This window comes from Schistocerca piceifrons, chromosome 1 (assembly GCF_021461385.2).
Source record: "Schistocerca piceifrons isolate TAMUIC-IGC-003096 chromosome 1, iqSchPice1.1, whole genome shotgun sequence".
Classification (NCBI taxonomy): domain Eukaryota; kingdom Metazoa; phylum Arthropoda; class Insecta; order Orthoptera; family Acrididae; genus Schistocerca; species Schistocerca piceifrons.
The window spans coordinates 633,748,484-633,774,871 of NC_060138.1; the positions used below are offsets into that span (position 1 = coordinate 633,748,484).

At 42.9% G+C, this 26,388-nt stretch overlaps 1 protein-coding gene and 1 non-coding gene across 2 annotated transcripts in view; one reads left to right on the top strand and one right to left on the bottom strand.

The window, feature by feature from the left end:
- The first annotated feature begins 1,934 nt into the window (after positions 1-1,934).
- The window catches only part of LOC124758756 (sodium/calcium exchanger 3-like), a 232,404-nt gene continuing 207,950 nt past the window's right edge, over positions 1,935-26,388 (top strand). Inside the window, exon 1 of the mRNA XM_047249085.1 lies at positions 1,935-3,011. Coding sequence (XP_047105041.1) covers positions 1,935-3,011 — 1,077 coding nt within the window. The remainder of the gene's footprint in view (positions 3,012-26,388) is intronic.
- Positions 3,539-3,613, bottom strand: Trnaw-cca. The gene has a single exon. It is a non-coding gene; the product is annotated as a tRNA-Trp (tRNA).

Below are 26,388 nucleotides of genomic sequence, written 5' to 3' on the forward strand. Positions count from 1 at the left end.
ATGTATCTTGAAACTGAGGGAGACAGGATTTTTCAGTCTTTGTCCCATTTAAGTTAAACTGGCGTTGTAAAAAGACCTAAGTAACCGAAAACAAGTTGTTTCAGCGGTAATAACCATGCCTATCAGTTATAGTTTTAATTAGTATTTATTGTGTTTATAATGGTTGCTGGTGAGGAGGAAATTTAGTTATTGGTATTTATTTAATGATCTCATTCATTAGCAGCCATATCACAGTCATCACAATCAGTCAAGAAAGTTATAATTAAGCTTTACTTGTTTAACCAGAATCGGACGATGACTCTGCTTGTGCGCAGTCTCGATGATTAGAAGCGATCTGCAATCCTGTGTAAATGAAATGTCTTGGTTTTGGTTCAAATAGCTCTGAGCACTATGGGACTTAACATCTATGGTCATCAGTCACCTAGAACTTAGAACTACTTAAACCTAACTAACCTAAGGACATCACATACATCCATGCCCTAGCCAGGATTCGAACCTGCGACCGTAGCGGTCACGCGGTTCCGGACTGAAGCACATAGAACCGCACGGCCGCACCGGTCGGCTGTCTTGGTTTTCTTGCGTTGCGTAGTCAGTCGGGAAACCGCAGATCAAGCGGAAAATTTGCTTCGATAGAGTTTAATTATCAGATGAAATAATGGAGGTCTTGGATCTAATAACTGCGGGTTCGTTTCCAATTCATCGGAAGTTCCCTTCTGATTACCAACGAAACGACACCTCCGTGCTAATTTCCAAATAGAAAATACATATATAATAAAGTTTCTTACACACATGTGATGCAAATGCTCAGTTTATAGTCTCTTGTTATTATTATTATCATTTATTTTATGGCCTTCATTCGACCTCTCTAGTCAAAAATACAAAGTTGTAAACAAGCTGTTGCACAGGGATACAATTTGGCTCAACAATAACTTAATATGATATTTAGGTAATATAATTATTAGAGTCTATTCTTATATGAAAGGTGTTTTGCTCTTCTGTCTGCCCAAAATTTCTTCTTTCTTTCAGATATTTTCTTTCTTTCTTCATCTGAGACCATCTCCCTGTACTCCTTTTATTGATTTTCATTTGTAGTCTGGTTTGCGGTTCTTGCAGTATTCTGGTTTTCTCTGTCTTGTTTTTTAGGTCATCTACTGTAATTTGGAGATCTTTTATATCTTTCTTAATTTCTGTGACCCATTTAATGTCGCTCTTGCTATTCCACAATTTTTGTATTATTTTTTTTACTAATTCTGTTTTCTGGAGTTTTCATCAGATGTCCAAAGAATGAGATGCGTTTCTTCCTGATCGTGCTCATGACTGGTTCTATTTTCTTGATTCGCATACAGTATATTTTCTTCATTAGCATATAACACATTTCCAATCTCTTTCTTCCAGTAATCTTCATAGCAAAATAACAATTATTCGCCGGCCGCGGTGGTCTCGCGGTTCTAGGCGCTCAGTCCGGAACCGCGCGACCGCTACGGTCGTAGGTTCCAATCCTGCCTCGGGCATGGATGTGTGTGATGTCCTTAGGTTAGTTAGGTTTAAGTAGTTCTAAGTTCTAGGGGACTGATGACCACAGATGTTAAGTCCCATAGTGCTCAGAGCCATTTGAACCCTTTTTGAACAATTATTCAATGCGGCTATTCGGCACGGAGAAAATCCTAGAAGTCCCCTCAACACACACCAGAGAGAATATTACAAAGAGTAATTATGCGCACATGGAATAATAATAGTACTGTACTACTTTTCGCATCGATTCTGCGAGTATATAGATAGTGAAGTAGAAAGCGTAATTCACTCATAGAATTGTTCAGGGATAATTAGTAGAATGTAAAGAGATATTACACAGCGTCACGTCGGTACTGTACGGGTCTGTAACACAGGCGGGATGAGGTAGCGGCGCGGTGCGCCCCCGGCCGCCGCCTGGACCTATGGCACGGCGGGCGCGCTGGTCCGGCCGGTGCGCGGCGCGCATGCGCGGCCGGCTCGGGCGGGCTCGTCGCGCCGTCCCGGGCGGCAGTGTGGGTCCGGCGGCGATGGCGAGCTGCTGGTGCGCCGCGGCCGCGCTGTGCGCGCTGCTCCCGCTGCCGCTGGCCGGCGCGTCGCACGGCGACGGCGACGCCGGCGACAACGCCACCGCGTGCCAGCCGGGCCTGCTGCTGCCCGTCTGGATGCCGCAGGACAACCTCAGCGCCGGCGACCGCGTCGCCCGCGGCCTCGTCTACTTCTTCGCCCTGCTCTACCTCTTCATCGGCGTCTCCATCATCAGCGACCGCTTCATGGCGGCCATCGAGGTCATCACGTCGCAGGAGAAGGAGATCACGGTGCGCAAAAAGTCCGGCGAGACGCAGATCCTGGTGGTGCGCGTGTGGAACGAGACCGTCGCCAACCTGACGCTGATGGCCCTCGGCTCCTCCGCGCCCGAGATCCTCCTCTCCATCATCGAGATCTACGCCAAGAACTTCAACGCGGGAGACCTCGGCCCCGGCACTATCGTGGGCAGCGCCGCCTACAACCTGTTCGTCATCATCGCCATCTGCGTCTGCGTCATCCCCGACGGCGAGGTGCGCAAGATCAAGCACCTGCGCGTCTTCTTCGTCACCGCCACGTGGTCGGTGTTCGCGTACATCTGGCTCTACGTCATCCTGTCGGTGTCGTCGTACGGCGTCGTGGACGTCTGGGAGGGCCTGCTCACGTTCATGTTCTTCCCCGCGACGGTGATCACGGCGTACATCGCCGACCGCCGGCTGCTCATCTACAAGTACCTGCACAAGGGCTACCGCATGAACCGGCGCGGCGTCATCGTCGAGTCGGAGGCGGGCGACGTCGAGATGAGCAAGGTGAACCACGTGGACGGCGCGCTGCGCTCGCTCGAGGAGGCGGCCGCCAGCGAGGAGGTGCGCGAGTTCGAGCAGTCGCGCCGCGAGTACATCCAGACGTTGCGCGACCTGCGCAAGCGCTACCCCGCCATGGACCTCGACCAGCTCGAGCTGATGGCCCAGGAGGAGGTGTGTAGCCGCCGCCGCCGCGCAGCGCCTGCCTAACACACCGGCTAAGAACTGGCCGCCAAGCGGCTCACACTATCCCCTCGTTCTAACACACTGGAATCCCAAGCGAAAAAACCGAACATCTTTTGACCGCAATGTCAGTGAGTCACAACCCGCAATAAATCGAAGGGGATACGGAGTGGAACGACCACACAACCCCAACAGACTTCGGTTCGTAAGTAGGATACTAGGAAAACGCAATCAATGTACAAAGGACATTGCTTACACCACCCTCGTGTGAACCATCCTAGAATACCACTGAAGAGTATGGAATCCTAGCCAAGCAAAACAAGGGATATTAAACGTACAAAAAGAAAGGCACCAGGAATGTTTATAGGTTTATTCGACTAGGGGAGAGAGTTATGGAGATGTTGGAAAATCTGGACAGATAGGCATTTTAAGATGGGCGCAAACTATCCAGCGTATGCTTGTAAAGTTTCAAGAACCAACATTAACTGAAATGAAACTTCCTGGCTGATTAAAACTGTGTGCCGGACCGAGACTCGAACTCGGGACCTTTGCCTTTGGCGGGCAAGTGCTCTACCAACTGAGCTACCCAAGCACGACTCACGACTCGTCCTCACAGGTTCACTTCTGCCAGTACCTCGTCTCCTACCTTCGAAACTTTACAGAAGCTCTCCTGCAAAGGTCCCGAGTTCGAGTCTTGGTCGGGCACACAGTTTTAATCTGCCAGGAAGTTTCATATCAACGCACACTCCGCTGCAGAGTGGAAATCTCATTCTGGATTAACTGAAACTTCTCACAATTAAAGGTCGGAAGGTACGATCTGTATTTCCTTTTATGAAAATTTTAATAGCCAAGGTAGCATTCGATATTATTTATTCCTGATGACTGGTTTCAACCGCTAAGACGGTCGCCTTATGATCGTCAAAAAACTTCTTGCCACACGCCCTGTTCCATTGTGACTCGATCATCCACGTCATGTTGTCGGTACAGTGGATAGTGTGTAGCACATTATTAACAGGTTTGATGGATACAAAAACCGGTTCCTTACAACCAAAAATAATATGCTTAAAAAGCACCTTGTGTCACTAGCGATGTCCACACACAAAACATTCCACTGATGCTTGTTACATGTTGAACTGCGTAACTGTGCACATTTGTCAACTGTTCCGCGTTTCAGCATCTAATAAGCGTCAGTGAAATTTTATGTGTGTGACATCCCTAACTTTTTTTTTGTGACAAACCTTTTTTTACTTTTGACATACCTGTCTGGAATGTGCTACCTACTATCAGCTAGTGTCAGCTTGGCATGTGTTATATAGTCACAATGGAAGAGGACGCATACCAACAAGTTTTCTCAAGATCAGAAAATGACGATCTTAACTAATGATACGTTCTTGGCTATTAAAATTATCTTCAGACGAGCATTAAGTTACGACTATAAGAAAATACTGCAACGCTCTACCTATCACTCCTGTATGGGCCGTGAAGGGAATAGCAGCGGGCACGTTTCTTACATGATTGGAACGAAGGAAGCACGGAAAATTAGGGCTTAGCGTCTCATCGACATCGAGGTCATTAGAGACGGAGTTCATTAGAGACGGAGCACAAGTTCTGATTATGACGGTGTGGGGGAGGAAATCGGGCGTCCCCTTTCAAAGGAGCCGTTCCGACTTTGGCATGGAGAGTTTTAAGGAAATCACGGAAAACTTAAATCTGGATTGTCGGAAGCGGATCTGAACCGTCGTCCTCCCGAATGCGAGTCCAGCGTGCTAACCACTCCGCCGTCTCGTTCAGTTCGTGTGCTTGGAACGGGAGAAATTCTAATAACTGTTACAATCAGAAGCAACCTCTACCCTAAATCTGATTGTATGGTATAGAGTATAGATGTAGGTTGTAGATCAGTACTCTACAAGAAACTCTACGGATTGTAGCCGAGAGTTCGCATACTACCACCACCACCACTACCTCCACCACTATCTCCCCTTTCTGTTTCCATTCGCTTACTTTCTGTAGACAGTGCTGCACACTTTCACTGTACATAAAGAGCGGCCACACTGAACAACCAGATGTTGTTGAAATGTACATTTATTCGCAGACAATCGATTTCGATCAAACGACCATTCAATGCTGTACATGTTATGCATGAAATGTATAACAAACATTATACGATGAACCGTTCGATAGAAAATACTCGAGGATTAATACTGAATCAAGTTAAATGAAGGCTGCTTGGCATCAAATACATAATGTTTCACAGCTGTAGCATATAAATGAAACAGTTAAAAACTAAAATACACATAAGGACTTTTCAAATCACTGAATACATGTGTATACACATTATAGATATACACATAACACGAGTACCTGTCACGCATACATCTTACATCAGTCACCAAGTGCGAAAACCGACAGTCCATTGCAGTGTTCGGGAAACTGTCTGGCCAAAAGAAATCAATGAGCTGATGTTTGTTTTAATTGGGACTACTGCGACAGTACATGTGAGTTAGCATAGCCAGAGACTTGTAAGCAATACGGCAGTACTGCTGATGGCTACAAACATCAGCTGATTCAGTTGCTTGTTTATGAAGCAACTGCGGCCAGTCTGTATGCTGAACACTTCCGTGGACTGCCTCTTATAATCTTTGGTGACAGATGAAAAATTGTACTAGTTGTGTGTATATGTGACAGATACTCGTGTTAAATCTTGTCAATGTGGGACATGCATACACATTTTTACTACGCTTTTTAATATCTTCAAGCATATTTCATTTTTAATTATTTTACTTAGATGCTGCAGCTAAAGGCAATTACGTTTATGACGCCAAAGAACCTTTCCTCAGCTTGATGTAGTATTATATCGACAGCATGTTATGTACAATGGTTCATCATCGCTATTTTGCGATTTAATGTTTCTTGTACATTTGATGTACGTGTAGGTGACTTGAAGGGGGTAGTTTGACCGAAATTGGTAGCATGTGATTACATATGTATTACAATAGCTTCTGGTTGTTTCACGACGCGAATCATAACTGTCGGCGCTTCTACGTATAAATCCCAATATCTCCCGTTTTCGTGCCAAAGTTATCGCTCTAACTGTACGCGAATGTGAAATTATGCACTTTCTAAACCTAAAATTATTGTGGACTTTGGCTAAAAGATCAGTGAGTCACAGATGTTTCATGAAGACCATAGGTAACACTGTGTAGTATAATGAAATGGAATGATCACAATGGCTCAGTCGTAGGTGGATTTCGAATTGTTAGTAGGTGACTAGCACTCTGAGGTCGGTCGACAAACATGGTAGCTAAAAATCTGTACACACCCTGCTGGAATGCTACACACGTGGATAGAATCCAAATCACATCGGACTAAGAGAGGTCGCAGCGCATATACTGAGTAGACCAGGCCGGATGATCAATGGATCGTTTACCACGCGATAGACTGTAGTAATAATACTCAAAAAGTCCAATTAACACACATCAGAAGAATAACGCCTTATATATTGTGTAAATTTGTCTTGTGTAAAATTGTCTGCCGTTTGCACGGCAGACAATTTACCGTGGAGTAAAAAACAAAAAATTGCATTTGGAAGCACAGAAGCAATCTTTCTTCCCAATTGCCATTCTTAAAATTGGACGGGAGAAAGCGCTAACATACTTTCGCCGCGAATGTAAATGCAGATTCCTTTTGTTGTATGTGCTAGGAAACGTGTTCGTTCAATCGATACGAAAAGACAACTCTTGAAAATGTGGGAATAATGTTTGTACATCTTGCGGGTAATGTTTTCCATTCCAGTTATATTATCAGGCGAGTGGAAGCAGTGGTTAATTCAAAGGACGTAAGTCGCGGAGGAGTGAAATTCGCATTCCCCGTCCAAGTCTGCTATTTTTTGCTTTATGAGATACATATATTTTTCTTGTAATTGTGTTGTTTATTCTGACAGTTGACAGAAAAATATATGTTGTGTAATAAATAAAGTAGCAGCTGAAAGCCGAATTTTGTAGGCGGCGAAAAACCGAAGACGTCAGTTTAGACTTTCCGTGGTTTCTACAAACCGCTTCACACGTATACCGGAACGGCTCTTAAAGGCCTACGGTTTATTATTTCCCACGCATTACTTTAGTTATTTTTGTTGTTCAAAAATGTTCAAATGTGTGTGAAATCTTATGGGACTTCATTACTAAGGTTATCAGTCCCTAAGCTTACACACTACTTAACCTAAATTATCATAAGGACAAACACACACGCCCATGCCCGAGGGAGGACTCGAACCTCTGCCGGGACCAGCCGTACAGTCCATGACTGAAGCGCCCCAGACCGCTCGGCTAGTACCGCGCGGCTTTTTTTTTTTTTTTGGTCATATAACTGTATCAGAGGTGTAGTGTCTTTCTTAAGCTATTCATTAATTATAATGGCTTTAGGGATGGTAAGGACGAAATTCAGCTATGAAAACTCATATTAACCACTATGGCTTTCGTCTGGAGTGATTAAGGGAATCACAAAAAACCTGAAAATGAACGTCCGGAAGGGAAGTTGAACTGTAGTCCCTCGAAATTAAGTCCCATGCCTTATCCACAGTACTACCTCCCTCGGCACATTCCCCGTTTTGTCCAGTGGTTTAATTCTGACGTCCTCCTTGTCGACGTGGCACGAAACTATATTCTCCTTTCCAACCGTTTCAAGAACATTTCCACGGCGGTTTGGGAACCATTAAGGAAACTCGCGACGAACTGTGCCGCTATTCTTTAATTCTTCTCCACCTCTCGTACTTATTTGGCTTGTGATAGGTCTAACAATGTAGAAAATATTTATTAGTCTAGCCGTGAATTTTGCAAGGCATTTCTTTACAGACAATTTATATTTATTTAGGATCCTTCCAGCCAAATTCAATTTATTATTTGCCTTTCACAGTAGGTTTATGAGATCGTCCCATAGCAAATCGTTCCGGGCTGATATTTCTAGGATTTGACGTTCGAATCTGTATCCAGTGACATTTCACTGATCATGTGGTCAAATGACATTCGGTATTTTCATTTGTTTACTCAAGCTACCTTGAATTTATTTGTATTGAGGTTCATCTGAGAATCTGTGAAGCAAACGCATCATCCTATCACTAGTAATTGTCGTAATGATTTTCTAACATCTTGACTTGTCATGTATACAAATGTTGTCAGCGACAGAGATTTAGACATATTATATACGAACTGATAATTCCCTAAATATCTACCGTCACCGATTGGGAAGAGAGAATAAATGAGCACAAGTAGTAAAGTCAACACCCACTACTGCACTGCCTACTCATGACGTGTATACACACACAAACATGCGATCAGTGGTGGTTTTTACTGCACCTCTTTCAGCTCACATGTGGACGCGTTGCCTGGGAGAATATTTCACAGGTATCCTCACTTTTTACTCGTTTCATTGTCCGTACTTTTTATTTGTAGCAGTGCACATTTTCCACGTAATTCACACATTTAAAACCATACAACGTTCACAGCCCTGTGTCGTTTATTTGCTATTCTTTTTCCTCTAAAAAAATGCAGACGTCAACAAAACACTAAGCAGCGGAAAACTGATGCAGTATTTAAACGCGTGAATCATGTGGGAAATGTATAGTGTTGGAAATAAAATAAAAAGGAAGTAATTAGCGAGAATACCGATGAAGGAAAGTAGTATTCCTGGGAAATCAACACGCAGTTCACACACATTCACATGTAAGCTTAAATATACGAGGATCCGCCACTCTGACCGATGCTTAACTTAATAGCACGATATGAACGTGGTGCCATAACAAATTTTTCATTATCTGTGCGCAGAATGTCAGCGTTAATAAGATATTTATAAAGCCACTACGGGTAAAATGGCCACAAAAATTGAGAAAGCTTTTTAGTTTAAGACGCGTTAGAAAGGTGACAGGTTCCGGCAGCACGAAAACTTTTTTTCCGATTACCAAAGAAAATTGCAGGGAACCTGGATCAATCACGCAATGTATTAATCGAAGAGCTTGTCTTTAGTTGCATAACGTATGTGACGTCGAAAGAATTTTTCATTAGCACAACAAAAATGAGAAATAAGTTCACCGAAATTTCTTATCTGTACATATAAAACAGAATGAGCAGACGGATTGGTTCATCTTCGCCCAGCACTAACCGCTAAGAATAGAAACTTGAAATTTGGAGAGACGCCGTTTAAGAAGTGATTTTTCGAAATTCAAAAATGGTTCAAATGGCTCTGAGCACTATGGGACTTAACATCTATGGTCATCAGTCCCCTAGAACTTAGAACTACTTAAACCTAAATAACCTAAGGACAGCACACAACACCCAGCCATCACGAGGTAGAGAAAATCCCTGACCCCGCCGGGAATCGAACCCGGGAACCCGGGCGTGGGAAGCAAGAACGCTACCGCACGACCACGAGATGCGGGCTCTCGAAATTCCACCCACGATGGGGTGAAATAGAGGATGAAAGGTTTTTTGAAAATATATCGCTATTAAGGCCATCTTGAGGCTAGACCTACGAAAATTGCTATTTGGTTTCTCGGTTAGGAACAAAGAAATCCATGTTTCAGTATTTTTGGGAATTTAGCCCTTATGAGGGTGAAATAGAGGATGAAAGCTTTTTCGCGAATAAATTATTATTAAAGAGCTGCAAATGTATTTTTAAAAAGTATACCAGTGAAAACTGATATGTGACTTCATGGTTGGAAATCAAAATTATGGGTTTCAGTGCATTTGGAAGGTGAAATGTTTTATGAAAGTATTTCACTGCGAAAGCATTTCTAAAGCTAAATCTATGAAAACTGGTAATTGGCTTCTCGGTCAGAAATAAAAAAAAAATTCTTTCACTGGTTTTGGAAATTCAGCTCCTAAGGGCTGAAATAAGGTGGAACTGATTCACTGAAACATCAAATTGCTAAGGATTTGAAATTTGGAGCAGGTTTAGATATTATACTGTAGGCATCATCTAAGAAGGGACGAAAATTTTTAAGAAAGTATTTCGTGATATTAACAAAATTAAAAGCGAAATCTATGATGACTGGTATTTCACTTCTAGGTTAGATGTAAAGAAGTATGTGTTAGGGGATAAAAGTTTCTATGGAAATATCGCCACAAGAACGCAAAAGGCGTGATTAACAAAAACCTTGGACTCCAGTGCAGGAATCGCTTTCTGGTCAGAAGTACATTTGGTTCAGCCCATGCTTCCATGGCCTTAATTAGCGCACAAAGTTTAGGTGTTGCAAACAAAGTCGACGAAAAAAAGTGACTGTGCATACCATACAATCTACGCGAGCGAAGCAGCAAGCGCTAAGCTGGTACTTTATAGAAATTATGCTCACCCTTAAAGTCACATTAAATGTAACATTGTAACATACGATGCGACCTTCCTGTACTCTGTTAGGAATATGGTGATATGGAGTAACAAACGACGCATTAACTCTACTAGAGAATGACAGTGGAAGGAACTGTTTGTGGCTTTGTCGCTGGACCACCCTACTTCTGTCCGAATGATTTATCGAAACAGAAGAAGATGTGAATCACGGTGATGGTACGGGAATCGAAATGCCACCACTTCCGAATATTGTTACAACTCGGAACTCTCTTAGTGAGAACGATTACCTATTCCTGATGACCTTTCCACAGAATGGAAACACCAGATCGTTTTCTCAGTGTATGACAAAGTGTGATGATGTCTTTCAGCGAATATTTGCAAGCAGCACTTGTGAATCGTGACAGAAAGTGTACTTTGCCCGAAGAATATAGATGCTTTAGTAAAAATGGTTCAAATGGCTCTGAGCACTATGGGATTTAACATCTGTGGCCATCAGTCCCCTAGAACTTAGAACTACTTAAACCTAACTAACCTAAGGACATCACACACATTCATGCCCGAGGCAGGATTCGAACCTGCGACCGTAGCGGTCGTGCGGTTTCGGACTGAGCGCCTGAACCGCTAGACCACCGCGGCCGGCAGATGCTTTAGTACTGTAGGCACAACTGGAGGGAGAGAATGCTTAATCCAGGATAAATAACATCACGTACACGCCCGGAAAATCATAGATGCGTGGCCATTTTAATGTTGATTGGGTGATTAACATATTAGAAAGAGATTTCATGCAACCGCACGATATTTTTCACTGCTAAAAAGATCACTTCGTGTCTACATCAAATTTTTACATTGGTGATTTCTCAGTACTCTAGAGTATGTAGTTGCGTATCTTAGAAATTTAGGTTACATTTGCTATCACCGGTGGTTTGAAACCTTTTCTGCGGAAAGGGCCTAACTCACAATTAAGAGAAATCAAAGGAACTGTAATTTGTATATTACTGTTTCCTATATTGTCACCCCAAAATAAACAGTTTAAGTGACAATTGTTTCTGCAACTGTTTCACTGTGCACGTTTCGCTTGTGATTACTAGATGAGAAGAATAATAACTTTCATATACCACCAGTTTGTAAAAAAATTACTGGAATAAATAGGAAACAAGAGTGGAATTTAGTAGGCTTGAGCCAGAGTTTAATGATATTACCATTGGATTGTCAAGAGTACAACGAGCCGTACTATCCATTTAGAAAAAGTCTTCAACTCAACTTCGGGCCTGTAACTCATAAATTCAAGCGAGAAATAAAGGCAGTGGTACGTTGGTAGAAAGTCAAGTGAAACGAATAGCTGTAACTCCTAATCTCGATAAGGATGTAGTTTCCCCTACTCTCTCATCTTTCTACTTACTTCATTCCAAATTTTTCAAACGAGAAGAAAGAAAGATTTGTTCAGTGTGTTAAATACAGAACTTTGAGACTATGCAACAAGTCTTAGATTCGTGCACCTCGAAACAGAACTAATTTGATTTTTCACACTGAGTAGTAAATCGTATTTCCTAGATTTTAAATATATTGATAACACCCCTAAACGAGAACGTTAGAGCAATTGAAACGTTCCGAAATCTGCCGCTAAACTTCAGCCGATGCTTAACAGGCAGAACAGTCTTCGAAGTATTAGCTCTTTCTTACAACTTTCAACAACACACTGATCCGAAGCATACAGAGGAAATTGTTCGCCTGTGCTTGCTGTACCGTACTCCTCTTGTTCCCACGTTTCCAATATAGGTTGCAGATCTTAAATCCACGTGAGCATCTTTGAAGTACGCTTGATAGAATGGTCAGAAAATATGAAGTACAAAGTAAGACTGCTCTGAAACAATGTCTACACCATGAATGGCGAAATGTTCCTTCAGAGACTCCCAAAACAGGTTCAGTTCATCCCAAAGAGGTTAACAGAAGTGATACAAAGAAGAGTAATGCCCAAAAAGTGCTAACGTAATCATTACATTTATTTAAGTTGTAATTTTATTTGTAGGTACGATTACTTCTTATCACTGTGTGACGCCGGGCGCTACAGAATATTTAATTGCTTTTTGCAGGAGGCTAATTAGATAATCGTTTGTATGTACATATTAGGAAGGAAACCCTATACAGTTAGTTCACCAAATAACATGTCTGGTTGTAGTCTCTAGTTCTAATAAATACAGTTATTCTACATGAACAACGAATACTTTTTTCTATGACTATATGTGTCGTGCAATTATATAAATTTGCAGGCACATTCTGTGGTCTATGTGAACATTGCCTAAAAAAATGTGTTTGGAGCAGAGTTACTAGTACGTGAACAACGAAAACATGGTAAGCGACAAACGAATCTCCTTTTATTAATTTCTGATTTGTGTCAGCGAGCAAAAATTTCGTTAAGGTTTGAAATGAAGTGCACTCATTCTCAAATACTAGATGGGTAGTCTGAATAGTCCGCGTGCCAGAGTTACCGCGTGCCTCATGACGTAGATACAGCATCTAACTGTAATACGTGACTTAATGTGTTAAACTTTCAACGTAAGATTATATCTCTTCATGTGTAGCTTATGACAGAATTTTAAATTTTGAAATTCGATCAGACTGCTTCGGTCGCAGGTTCGAATCCTGCCTCGGACATGGATGTGTGTGGTGTTCTTAGGTTAGTTAGGTTTAAGTAGTTCTAAGTTCTAGGGGACTGATGACCACAGATGTTAAGTCTCATAGTGCTCAGAGCCATTTGAACCATTTGAACCAAATTCGATCAAAAACTATACGAAATACTGAAAATCAAATTATTCTTGCCCCTGAGGACTTTTAGGAAGGCAACTCGCAATTGTAATCGTGCCCTGGCTTAGACTTTTAGTGATATATGAGGTGTGACAATAAAGTAATGAGACTGATTTTCTTTGCAAGATGTGGTAACCCTGCAGGCTTGCTTAGGCACAATATATTTGACCTTGGTGTACAAGCTGCTTCTAGTCAAAGCGGCACATCGATGCAACTGCTCAGTCTTGAGTTGAGCTGTAATAAGTTAAGACGTGTTTGTGTCTCTCGTCACGGAAATGGACCGCATATTATTGCGCAATGGTACTCCATTTCTTTTTGCGTTAAATAGGGGAAAACGCGACGACAGCTTAAGGTAAGCTTCAGAAGGCTTTTGGAGGGTAGGTTATGTCAAGAGCTCAAGTTTTTCGTTGGCATAAAATGTTTAGTGAAGGCAGAACGAATGGACGACCATCAACCTCACGGACGGATGTCAACTTGGCCAGGGTGCGTGAACTCATACGATCTGATAGAGATTATCCGTGAAAATGATTGCAGAAGAAGTGAACATCAATCGAGAAACGGTTCATCTAATAATAACTGAAGATCTTGGTATGAAAAAGATTTGTGCAAAAATGGTCCCCAAAAATCTCCCATACTGCTCTGTCAGTACAGCAATTTTCAACCTCAAAACAAATTTCAGTACTACCACATCCACCTTATTCACCAGATATCACTCTGTGCGACTTTTTTCTATTTCCAAGAGTCAAAACGGCGGTCAAGGGACACCATTTTCAAACAACACAAGATGTCCAAAAAGCTGTGTCTTGGAGGATATAACAGAAGATGAATTCCATAAATGTTACCATCAGTGGCAGAAGCGCTGTAAAAAGTGTGTGCAATTAGAAGGGAACTCCTTTGGAGGAGACAACACTAAACTTGACTACAACGGTAAGCAACATTTTTTTTCACATCAGTCTCATTACTTGTTCGTCACACCTCGTACATGGGTTAGTGATTGACTATGAAGACCCTCAGTTGCTTTAATAGTGAGCAGGAAAAAGTTAGCAAGGCAAAAGAATGTGTATTGAAAAACGGACGAGAAGACTGCACAGTAGGGGGACGTTAACAGGAGGTCGGTGCGGTGTGAAAGCCCGGGTGATTTGCGGGTGACGTGAGCTACGGCGTTTCGTGCCAGTTGGCTGCTAGCGGCTCACTGCGCCCCTCCCCCCCCCCCCCCCCCCACACACACATACATACACTGGAGAGACACGTCCGCTCTCCACCGCTGCTCTTACTGCTCTACTCTGCTCTACTGTACTGCAGCCTGGCGCACTTCCTTCCACTGCCGTGTCCACAGACTTTTATCTCACGATTTATTCGTCGCCTTTCCCCCAAGTACTGAAATGATCACAAGGATACTTACAAGGGAACCTCGCCATCGCACCCCCTTCAGATTTAGTTATGAGTTGGCACAGTGGATAGGCCTTGAAAAACTGAACACAGATCAATCGAGAAAACAGGAAGAAGTTGTGCAGAACTATGAAAAAAATAAGCAAAATATTCAAAGTGAGTAGTCCATGCGCAAGATAGGCAACATCAAGAATAACGTGAGCTCAGGAGCACCGTGGTCCCGTGGTTAGCGTGAGCAGATGTGGAACGAGAGGTCCTTGGTTCAAGTCTTCACTCGAGTGAAAAGTTTACTTTCTTTATTTTCGCAAAGTTATGATCTGTCCGTTCATTCACTGTAATAAGTTTAGTGTCTGTGTTTTGCGACCGCACTGTAAAACCGTGCGATTAGTAGACGAAAGGACGTGCCTCTCCAATGGGAACCGAAAACTTTGATCGCAAGGTCATAGGTCAACCGATTCCTCCACAGGAAAACGTGTCTGATATATTCTATACGACACTGGTAACGGCATGTGCGTCACATGACAGGAATATGTTGTCGACCCACCTAACTTGTACACTTGGCGAATGGGTAAAAAGACTCTTCTACCTTGCCCGATTTAGGTTTTCTTGTGGATGTGATAATAACTCCCAAAAAGTGATGAAAACATAAGAATTTTTCATATAAACTACATATCTTGCGCATCGACTACTCAGTTTGTATATTTTGCCTATTTTTTTCATAGTTCCACACAACTTCTTCCTGTTTTCTCGATTGATCTGTGTTCAGTTTTTCAAGGCCTATCCACTGTGCCAACTTATAACTAAGTCTGAGGGGGAGGCGATTGGGAGGTTATCTTGTTAGGATACACTATTTCGTCTGTCACTGAAGGGGACCCGGTGGTAGTACAGAAGCACAACAACTACTCGCAGGTTCGTTGTACGAACTATTTGTAATCCATAACTACTAGCGGTTGTAGGAAGATTTTATTTATCACCTCCAAAACTGTTTCTATGGACGCAGTTCCCCCCAGACTCTCCACCACAGACTTCTAGTAAAAAACGTACGGATGAAATCACATCAAGTGTACCGTATTAATTCGAAATTTGGTTATCAGTCTCTTGAACACAACTGCTACAGAGAGCAGTCTCACAGTTACAGAATACATAAATCACGAGTGTGGACTGTCACTGGTTGGCCTACTGTATACTAGATGGGCGAGCTACTTAACCTCTCTGCCCGTTTTTATTTCCTTATCGAGGTTACTGTAACCCTTGCATTAGGTTTGGCTTGGTTCTGGACTTTGTAAGCTTTTTGGATTACTTTCTACACGAGCTTTCCGAGCACACTTACGAGCCATATGAGACGAGATCTTCCATTATTTTTTAATTTTCAGTTTAACACCGATTTTCACGTATATTCCGACGAATATTTTTATTATCTCATTTTGGGTCTTAGTAACGCACTGAAAGCTATTCAGAATGATAGCCGAAACAGTGTCATAGCTAACGGCGATTCCACGCAACACTAATGTACACTGAAGCGCCAAAGAAAGTGGTATAGGCATGCGTGTTCAAATACAGAGATATGTAAACGGGCAGAATACGGCGCTGCGGTCGGCAAAGCCTATATAAGACAACATGTGTCTGGCAAGTTGTTACATCGGCTACTGACGCTAGAATGCCAGGTTATCAAGATTTAAATTAGTTTCAACGTGGTATTATAGTCGGCGCACGAGTGATGGAGCACAGCATCTCCGACGTAGCGATAAACTGCGGGTATTCCCGTACGACCATTTCACGAGTGTACCGTGGATATCAGAAATCCGGTAAAACATCAACTCTCCGACATCGCTGCGGCCGGAAAAAGAACCTGCAAGACCAGGACCAACGACAATTGAGCAGAATCGTTAAACGTGACAGAAGTACAACTCTTCCGCTAATTACTGCAAATTTCAATGCTGGACCATCAACAAGTGTCAGCGTGCGAACCATCCAACGAACATCATCGATATCGACTTTGGGAGTCGAAGATCTTTTAGTGCACCCTTGATTACTGCACGACATAAAGCTTTACGCCTTGTCTCGGTCCTTCAACACCGACATTGGACTGTTGATGACTGGAAACATGTTGCCTGGTCGAACGAGCTTCGTTTAGAGTTGTATCGAGCGGATGGACGTGTACGGGTATGGAGACAACCTCATAAATCCATGGACCCTTCAGGGGCTGTTTAAGCTGGTGGAGGCTCTGTAATGGTGTGGGGCATGTGCAGCTGGAGTGATATGGGAGTTCTGATACATCTAGATACGACTCTGAGGTGACACGTACGTAAGCATCCTGTCATGTCCATTGCGCATTCCGACAATTCCAGCAGTACAGGGCAATAATTGTTACAGAGTAGCTCCATCAACACTCTTCTGCGTTTAAACACTTCTGACGGCCAAAAGACTCCCCAGATATGAACATTATTGAGCATATCTGGGATCCTTGCAACGTGCTTTTCAGAAGACATCTCCACCCCCTCGTACTCTTACGGATTTATGGACAGTGATGCAGGTTCATGTGTCAATTTCCTCCAGCACTACTTCAGAAGTTAGTCGAGTCCATGTCACGTCGTATTGCGGCACTTCTGTGCGCTCGCGGGAGCCCTACACGAATGTTAGGCAGTTGTACCAGTTTCTTTGGGTCTTCAGTGTATAATTTTACACAAATCACACTCTAACAGGAAGTCGCACATATAGACATGGTCTGTCCGTTGTGGGCTCATCTAATGTCTACGAATTATTAGACTCGTAGTTATTATCAATTTAAATTAACAGTATCTTGTCACACAAGGAAGTTGGATCGGCGGACCAATAGACGTTTCACGTCGGAATCGAGCTGCAACCGCGAGACTTGGTGTTAGTCCTCCTATACGTATTTACCCTTCAATGTGATACATTTTTCCCAACAATGGGTGAGGTGGCAACGCTCTTGTCTGTGGTTCCGCGTTTTTGCAGTTTAGGAAACGTTCCATCTTCAGAATACATGCCATGCAATGGTTTCCTCAACAAGGAAAGAGAAAGAAGTCATTCCATACCGCCTGAAGGAGTGAGGGAAAATTGCATCACCTATACAGGGTGTCACAGGAGGAAAGGTCAGGGGCTCTAAAATGCATACATCGAGAGCTATCAGCATTTCTTTATCTTCAGAACAAATCTCTTCTACTGTAAGCTCTTTGCTTTCCATATTTTGGAAAGAGGTAATATGTGCTCTGGAAGATGATGCGCATGATACATTAGTTCACTTCATTACATAATTGGTAAAAGATTTACTTGACTTTGACATAGCTTTTTCCCACAGGATCGCTCGATAATTTACAACTATAATTTAGTATGAAAACATCATATGATGCTCAGATTAACAAATTGTTTTCTCGAAGTATAAAATGCAATATTTACGCAAGTTCATTTCATCAGATACGTTACATGTCACTGTTTTAAATGACGATGTTGACTGTTGTAGTTGGAGTCTCGAACAGGGCTGAGCTCTTTCATACTCGACACTACTTTGACCTCAATATGAGAGCGCTACTTTGCTGAGAGGGAGGCGTGGTCTTCTGTAGTGCCTCCCATTGGTTGTTGCGGGCTTCAGTTAGTCCTCGCTGAAGTCTGTGGTATCGGTTCGTGTTGCCGCGATCATTGGACGGTACTACAGTATGGACCAAAACATTAAAAAATACCAGTAAACGTGGGCTCTAAATTGATTATCTTAAGAGCTATGAGCACTTTTTGAGTAGAAGAGATTTGTTTTACATTACGGAAAATGAACAAGTGCTCTAGATCTTAAGATCTGCGCTTTAGAACCCATATTTACTGGACATTAGTTTCCCGTTTTACTCCATGCTACCACCTCTCAAAATATGGAAAGTAAAGAATTTGCAGAAGAGATTTGTTTCACATTATCGAAGATGTGTAAGTGCTCAAGCTCTTAAGATGTAAAGTTCAGTGGCCATGTTCATTAGACATTTTTGTTTCGAATGGTCGTTACTACTGTATCCGTGAATATTGAGCATTTCTGCTGAGACACCCTGTAAGAACAGCAGGTATGGCTGCACCCCTTGGAGAATGAGCCGAGCTGCAGTTGCGGAGCTTCGTCTTGACCACCTCCCTTTTTTTAACATCGACAAGATATTCCTCTAGCATGCTCCTGCGACAATTTGCCACTTACGAGTGTAATCTGTTAGGACCACACCACCACAATCGCAAGAATCACTCAGCATCACCTTGCCTCATGATCGGTCTTAGCCTTTTTTCTACCATGGTGATTTCACAGCTCGCCTTCGGCCCTTTGTCTGGAGGTCATGGCGGTACACCCATCACTCCTCTAAGGTGATTAAGTTGCCAAATAGATCACCAGCATTGGCTTGATACTTTTCGCTACTAACGAGATTACGCGGTTTCTTGAGTGGGTGTGTATTAGCGTTCGTGGAACCCAACGTGCGGCGAAACTGTCATGGACTGTGCGGCTGGTCCCGGCGGAGGTTCGAGTCCTCCCTCAGGCATGGGTGTGTGTGTTTGTCCTTAGGATAATATAGGTTAAGTAGTGTGTAAGCTTAGGGACTAATGTGATTCCTGGTTCTGAACATAGAGTTACGTTGACGCTATGGACCGGCCGGGGTGGCCGAGCGGTTCAAGGCGCTACAGTCTGGAACCGCGCGACCGCTACGGTCGCAGGTTCGAATCCTGCCTCGGGCATGGATGTATGTGATGTTCTCAGGTTGGTTAGGTTTAAGTACTTCTAAGTTCTATGGGACTGATGACCTCAGAAGTCAAGTCCCATAGTGCTCAGAGCCATTTGAACCATTTTTGACGCTATGGTTGTGGCCACCTGCGCGAAGAGTTGCTCCTCGAGTTGAGGTGTCCTGGTGCATCTAGGCCTCCCACAGTCGCGAGCAGTAGACTTAAACGATCCATTCTCCCTAAGACGAGGATCAGTTGCTTCAAACATCCTGTTGTCAAACATCCTGCTGACTGGGCACCGTCGCTGTGGAAATTTCTCGCTATCCGAAGAATATCAGCGTAAGCAATGAAGTGAGGTTTCCCGTCCATTTAACCCATTTTCTTCCTCTATGTGTGAGGAACGTTCCTTGATAGTTTGATCATATCTTCTTGTTACACACCGTATTCAGTACGTGCTTTATATAAATTTACGGTTTTTAGGATTCAAGTAAGTATTTTATTTTTGGCCAAATGTGTTGAAGTATGTAAGTATTGCAAGTTTAGCAAACAATGGCTGGAATTAATCAAAATTGGGAAGACGGGCTGAAGGGTGTTCCAGCATTAAAAGATTAAGATCTCAGGGAGATTGTGCACATGTACGCCAAGCATGGCTGTCATGTGTTTGGCCGGAAAAGTTATTTCTGCGCGAATCTCATTGAGTAAAGTGGTAGCCGCTGTGATCTACAGAACTCAAAGGGAGCTGTATCAGAACGAGATTGAGAGTTCAAACGCTGCAGAATAATCTTCACAGCGAAGTGGGTTTGTCATACTCCCCTTATCACCACACTCTGGGCTTGCTGCAAGGGCAGGAAGTCCCCATACTTTCTCGAAACAGTGCAGCTAATTTCATGTCAAGACGATTGAATATTCCGGAGGGAGACAATTTACAACCCTGAAAAGAACAGTATGCGTACTGTGTGCAACGTGCAGTGATTAACTGCCATATAAAATTTACGACTGGTAACGGCAATGGTCCCCTGCAGTAAAAGACGATGCCCACTGAATTCATTTACTAATCTTTAAACTCTAAAACGCTCCTATGTCCCTGTCATTCACAGTGATGCAATCGGAGCGTGCTCTTCAACATTTTTCCACACAAGCGACTTATCGTTTGGTGGCCGCCCTCGCCCCTTTGCCCTCTTATACTTTAACTAATCATTAATTGTTATACGGATTGTATACAAATCATGCACTTTGGCACTCCTGACGACCTTCGTACGCTAGCACCCACAGTGGCACGTATTCTCATACGTCCTGTATAGAAGTCTCTCAGCTTGCCGACCAAAGCGGCGCCTTCTGTCTTAAACCGGCACTACAGGTAGTTCACAATGAAAATAAATTATTCTTCGTATTGGTTTAGTGTGGATCTACTTATAAATGTACGAGGTGCCTTAGAGAAGTAACGCAACGCTTTTTTTCTGAAAGGAAGTTGGTTTTGTTGAGGATTCCAATACACCATACTATTCGCCACTCATTTGGCTACAAATCTCTATTTGTCAACATAATCTCAGTTCAATGCGACGGCCTTACGCTACCTTACTGGAAGGGCCTGCATGCGCACGTGGTGCCACTCCAGACAAAGTCTTGCTGCATCAACAACGTCACCATCATCTACGTACTGCAGAGTGCATCCTTCATTGGGCCAAACAGAAGGAAGTCGAAAGTTGTGAGATCCGGGATGTAGAGGGAATGAGGAATTCCTATGAAATATTGTGAGCTCCTATAAGGTACGCAGACTTTTGTGAGACCTTGCGTTCTCATGGGGAAGGAAGAGTTTGTTTCCATTTTTATAGCGACGAACACGCTGAAGTCGTTCCTTCAGTTTAATGAGGGTAGCACGGCATCAGTCACAGATAATGCCAGATGCCGCGCCCAACCGTTCACCGTGATATCACTGCCAAGACATTCTGCAAGTGCCTATTTATATATGTGATACTCTGGTTTTCCGCCAAAAGAAACTCTGCTTCGAAAGGAACTCCGTTACAGAATACATTTTGAAGGTTACGTATGGCGCCGCCATATACCGGAATTTCATGAACCTATTGGGGATGCAGCGGGAATATTCCACTATATCCCACAAAAAATTCTGCATTCTTTCAACCGAAATTGCCAGAGGAAAAATGTGTTGCATTAATTGTTGAACACCCCTCGCAGTAAAGCCATCTATGGGTTATTCCGCATACCGTTGTCCGTGCTAATAAAGGGTATTCCCACGAACTGTGTAAGCTGACATCTGGTGCCAGAAATTTACTTCCATGTAACGCAAAAAGTTGTCCATTTCACATCCACTAAGTAAGCTTTATTAGAGGGTGGTCGAAAACAGTCTGAAAAGCTTATAAGGGTACTACAGGATAGGTTGTGCTGTGAAATAAATGTTAAGAAAGATATTCAATCGTGCGCTGTTTCCGAGTTAATTAGCATTGTAGTTAGCTTATCAGGTTCAAACGGCCCGTCAGATATAATAAATGTCAGCTGTTTTAGATTATTACTACCGTGCCATGTGCAATTTTTATATCACTCTCTTGTTCGGTTTTAACAAACCAAACGAAGAAGCTATCCCCACATGTTAACTCAGCAGACTTTAATTTCTAACTTGAAAACCTTTAGTTACTCCGCGTGCTTGCTGTGGTAGTCTCCGCAAAAAACGACGCCCCGCGTGCCAGAAAAGATGCGTAGCAACTAGATTGTAAGGCTTACTGGCTAGCCCATACGAAGCCAAAAAGTACAAGTGTCAAAGACACTGTGCTCTTGCAAGGCGTGTGAGGGAACACTCGACAAACAAGGGTTGTCCTCAGTGACGAACGTATTACGGCTGTAGTACGAAGTAACCGCCATCTTGGTCTCATAGCCAAAACGCACACCGTGTTCTCTCTCTCTCTCTCTTTACCTGCGAGCGTTCGGCTTGGGTCGCATCGGACTCGGCTATCGGCGCAGGACAGGCTGCAGCGCGAGACGTCAGTAAACACCACATTAGCAACTCAATACACCAGTGACGACGTTCACTTCTCATTTGTAGGCCTTCCTTGTTTCTAGAAAATGAATTCCAACGATACAGAGCGCTGCCGCCGTCCGTCTGCACTAGTCCAGGGTCGGGCCGACATACTGGACAGAGAAGAGAGAGAGAAGAGAGAATGAGTGTGAAACGCACACGCACACGCACACACACACACACACACACACACACACACACACACACACAGAGGCGTCACTGGTGTATTGAGTTGTAATGTGGTGTTTACTGAGGACTCGCGCTGCAGCCTGTCCTGCGGCGATAGCCGAGTCAGGACGTGTTTAAGACTCACGCGACCCAAGCCGCTGCCTGGGGCTGCAAGCTGAGAGGGGTGCCCAAGTGCCAGATTTGTGTACAGTGCGTATCACAATTAGTAACTAAGACTGAGACAGGTGAAAGTGTGCCAGGGAAAGGGAGGGAGGGGAACCAGTTGAGTGGAAAAGTGTCCCAGAATAGGCCCTAAGCGGCGTACGTCTAACACGATGCCTTGGCTACCCAGTCTACCTGATTGTGCCCTTGAACTAGACAGCGAACTTACTCCAAATGTAATGTCGCAGCACACAGTACGTGATATCTGTTGTTACGTCTTGCATGGCTACTTAACAGCAGGCTTTACATCAGGGAGGTTCCATGGTCCAGGCACTGGCTCTTCTCTGGACAACTACTCCCACTCTACTTCAGCAGGGCTTTGGCCCTCTAGGTACGGAGGGTACGTGCGAGATTTGTTCCAAGCTTACCTTTCCTACACGTTCGGCTGACGTAGGGCCTATCGAAGTCGTTTTATATGTGACTGGTCACCAGAGCAATAATTCAGAAATCGTCACTGATGGTTTGTACATTCGGTCACAAACCACGTGCGGGGAATTTCCTCAATTACACACTGGTCCCCCTTTTATTGCACGCTGTTGCAGGCTATCCCTGTCGCATGTGGGAGCTCCATGTCATACTGAATATTCATAGTCTGATGTCACAGTTCTGTAATGTAATTTGTTTCTTCAGATGCAGGTAATCAAGTGAAACATAGTTCATTTCAGTCACATACGTCCTTCTTGGTGGCGCACTTCTCAGATCTGTTAGGGTCTACAAGATAAATGTCAAAAACCAAAACAAAAGAGAAATATTATGTGCGTGATCCTTTTTAAAATGAATTGCAGTGAGTTTAATTCTTTTTCATACATATGTGCGGAACACAAGTGTCCAAATAAACGTAAAAGTCGATTTGTGAAACAAATATGAGAGATTTGAAATCAGTACTATCTATGGCTGATTTTGTATTACAGCTCATTATTAATTTCTGCCTGCTTAAAAAAAAGTAGTCAATTTTGGAATGAATAATCCTAGACTGTTTAACACATATTTCAGTATACATCTATGATGCCGAATTGAATGAATCATGAAAATGAAGTCGTCGTTCTAATCGCCAAAGTAGATGTATACTGAAATACGCGTAAACCTTCAACGTTGAAAATATCGGAAGGAAAGACTACAGAGGTATTACGTATTCACCGTAGCAAGCATACCACTCTCGACAACGTGAGATTTCCGAGGTGCCGAAAGAAACGAATTGCGAGATTCTCACACGTTTTTACGAAGATACTCTTTACTTTGACGGCGGGACGGGGTATTCCTTACCTAAATATGTAAAAGGAAGTTTTCAGGTTATCAACAAATGGTATGTCAGAATTGCAACACAGTGACGGAATGCTTGCTGTTTTGCTCGTAACTTCATGCTTCCCTTACTACAGCGCAACTCGATCAGAAGAGAAGTCGGCCGGTGTGGCGGGGCGGCTGTAGGCGCTTCAGTCGGCAACCGCGCGACTGCTACGGTCGCAGGTTCGAATCCTGCCTCGGGCATGGATGCGTGTGAAGTCCTTAGGTTAGATAGGTTTAAGTAGTTCTAAGTTCTAGGGGACTGTTGACCTCGGATGTCAAGTCCCATAGTGCTCAGAGCCATTTGGATCGATCAGAAAAGAGAGCGACAGTATCAAACGAAGTACCTTCCACCAACCTCTGAACGCTTGCCGGCTGATTTTTATAAACGCAGAAACATGAGTAATACGTACTTGTGTCGTGTTGCAATTTTGAAAGCGCACCTATGTGTGAGTTCAAGTTAGTTTGACAAGTGACAGTACAGGTACAAGGCTCAGCCACCTTTCACACATAACAATAGTGGAAACTCTTCTATGGAATAGTTCTCAAGGAGAAACTTTTTTAGTTGGTTTTCTAATTTTACTCAGCTATCTTTAAACTTTTACATTACTTGGCAGTTGATCAAAAATTTTGGTTGTCGCATTAATGTAATGGATGCATTTTTTTATTCTGGTATTGCAGTTATAAACACCATTGTTCCTTTTGAACTGCAGTGGATTTTTTACAATAAACTCCATGAGGGAATAAATATACTGTGAAGCAGCAATCAAAATGCCTAGCTCTTTAAACAGATTTATACAAGGTAGTTCTATGTGAGTACCACATATTACTCTTTCAGTATGTTCTTCAGCTATGAACATTTCTTAAAGATGAGTTACTCTAGAACATTTTTACATTCGCCGTTACTGAATGAAAATATGCAAAATGTGTCAGCTTACTGATTTGTCTCGCCGCAAGATTTTCAAACATTCTAAGTGCAAATGTGGCTGAGCTGTGTTTTTTTATGTGCATGAAAATACACTTCCTCGACTTCAAATTCTCATCAATGCAGACACTTAAAACTTTGAAGTTTCCGCCATACTGTGTTTATTATTTCGTCACCACGTGTTACACTTATCATTGGTGTATACCTCCAGATATGCAGAACTGAAGATGTTGTGACATTTGAAATTGGGATTGATATCGCACTGAAATCAGTCGACGATACTTTCAAGAACACTGTTCACAATTTCTTCTGTTGCTATATGTATTCTTGGGTTGATGACAGTGATAGTATCATCCTCAAAAAGAACTAATTCTGCTTTTATCAACGTAATCGGAAGATCGTTTATATATATGAGGAACTGGAGTGGACCTAAAATTGAGCCTTAGCGAACCCCATAAATGATTTATCCCGGGTCAGAAGAATGTACTCTGATTACATTCGTTGAATTTCTAGGTACAATCTCCTGCATTATTTTGATTATATATGACATTATGCATTGGTTTCATAAAACCTCAGTTTATTGTGATTGTGATTTACAGTGTCAAATGCGTTAGATAGCTCGCAGAAAATACTAAGCAGTGCTGTTTTGTTATTTAAGGCTTGTAAAATTTGGTACGTGAACTAGTAAATTGTATTCTCAGTTGAACAACTCTTCTGAAATCCAAACTGTGAATTCTGAGGATAATATTGTTGTTCAAATGAGATTCTATTCTAGGATACGTCACCTTCTCAGACAGTTTGGAAAGAGAAGTCAGTAGTGAAATAGGTTCGTAGTTATTAACATCGCTCTTATCATTTTTCTTATGGAGGAATTTAACAACGGCATATTTCAATCTCTATGGAAGAATATCCTGAGTTAGTAATGCATTACATATTTTGGATACGACAATTCTTATTAAATTTCAACAAATCCTTAGTACTGAGTTGGAAACACCATCAGATCCAGATGAACTTTTATTTTTGAGAAGATTTCGAAATGTGATGTTATGGAAGAATGTTGCAGAGTAGATGAACAGATGGAACAACAAATTAGAAGGTACTGAACCGAAGCAACGAAAAAAAAAATATGGCGCAGCCTGACTGAAAGAAAGATAGGACACATCCTGACCCATCAAGAAACTTTCAGTTTGGTAATGGAGGGAAGAGAGAGAGAGAATGTGTGTGTGTGTGTGTGTGTGTGTGTGTGTGTGTGTGTGTGTGGACTCCAGGAAGGGTAGAGAGAGACCTAGGTAAGCAGGTTCAAATGAGTTAAGGCAGGGGTAGTTACACAGTGATGAGACTTGCACAGACCAGCATTAGAGCTGCATCGAAGCAGACAAAACCACAAAAAGAGCAGTTCTGTTGCTCACTAAAAAATACACCGGACTGCTTGTAGGTAGTCAGTATGCGATTTGGATGTGAAATATTTTCTTCCGGGATATCGTTTCACATAATGTGCTTTCAGCGTAATGTCACTCCAGCAG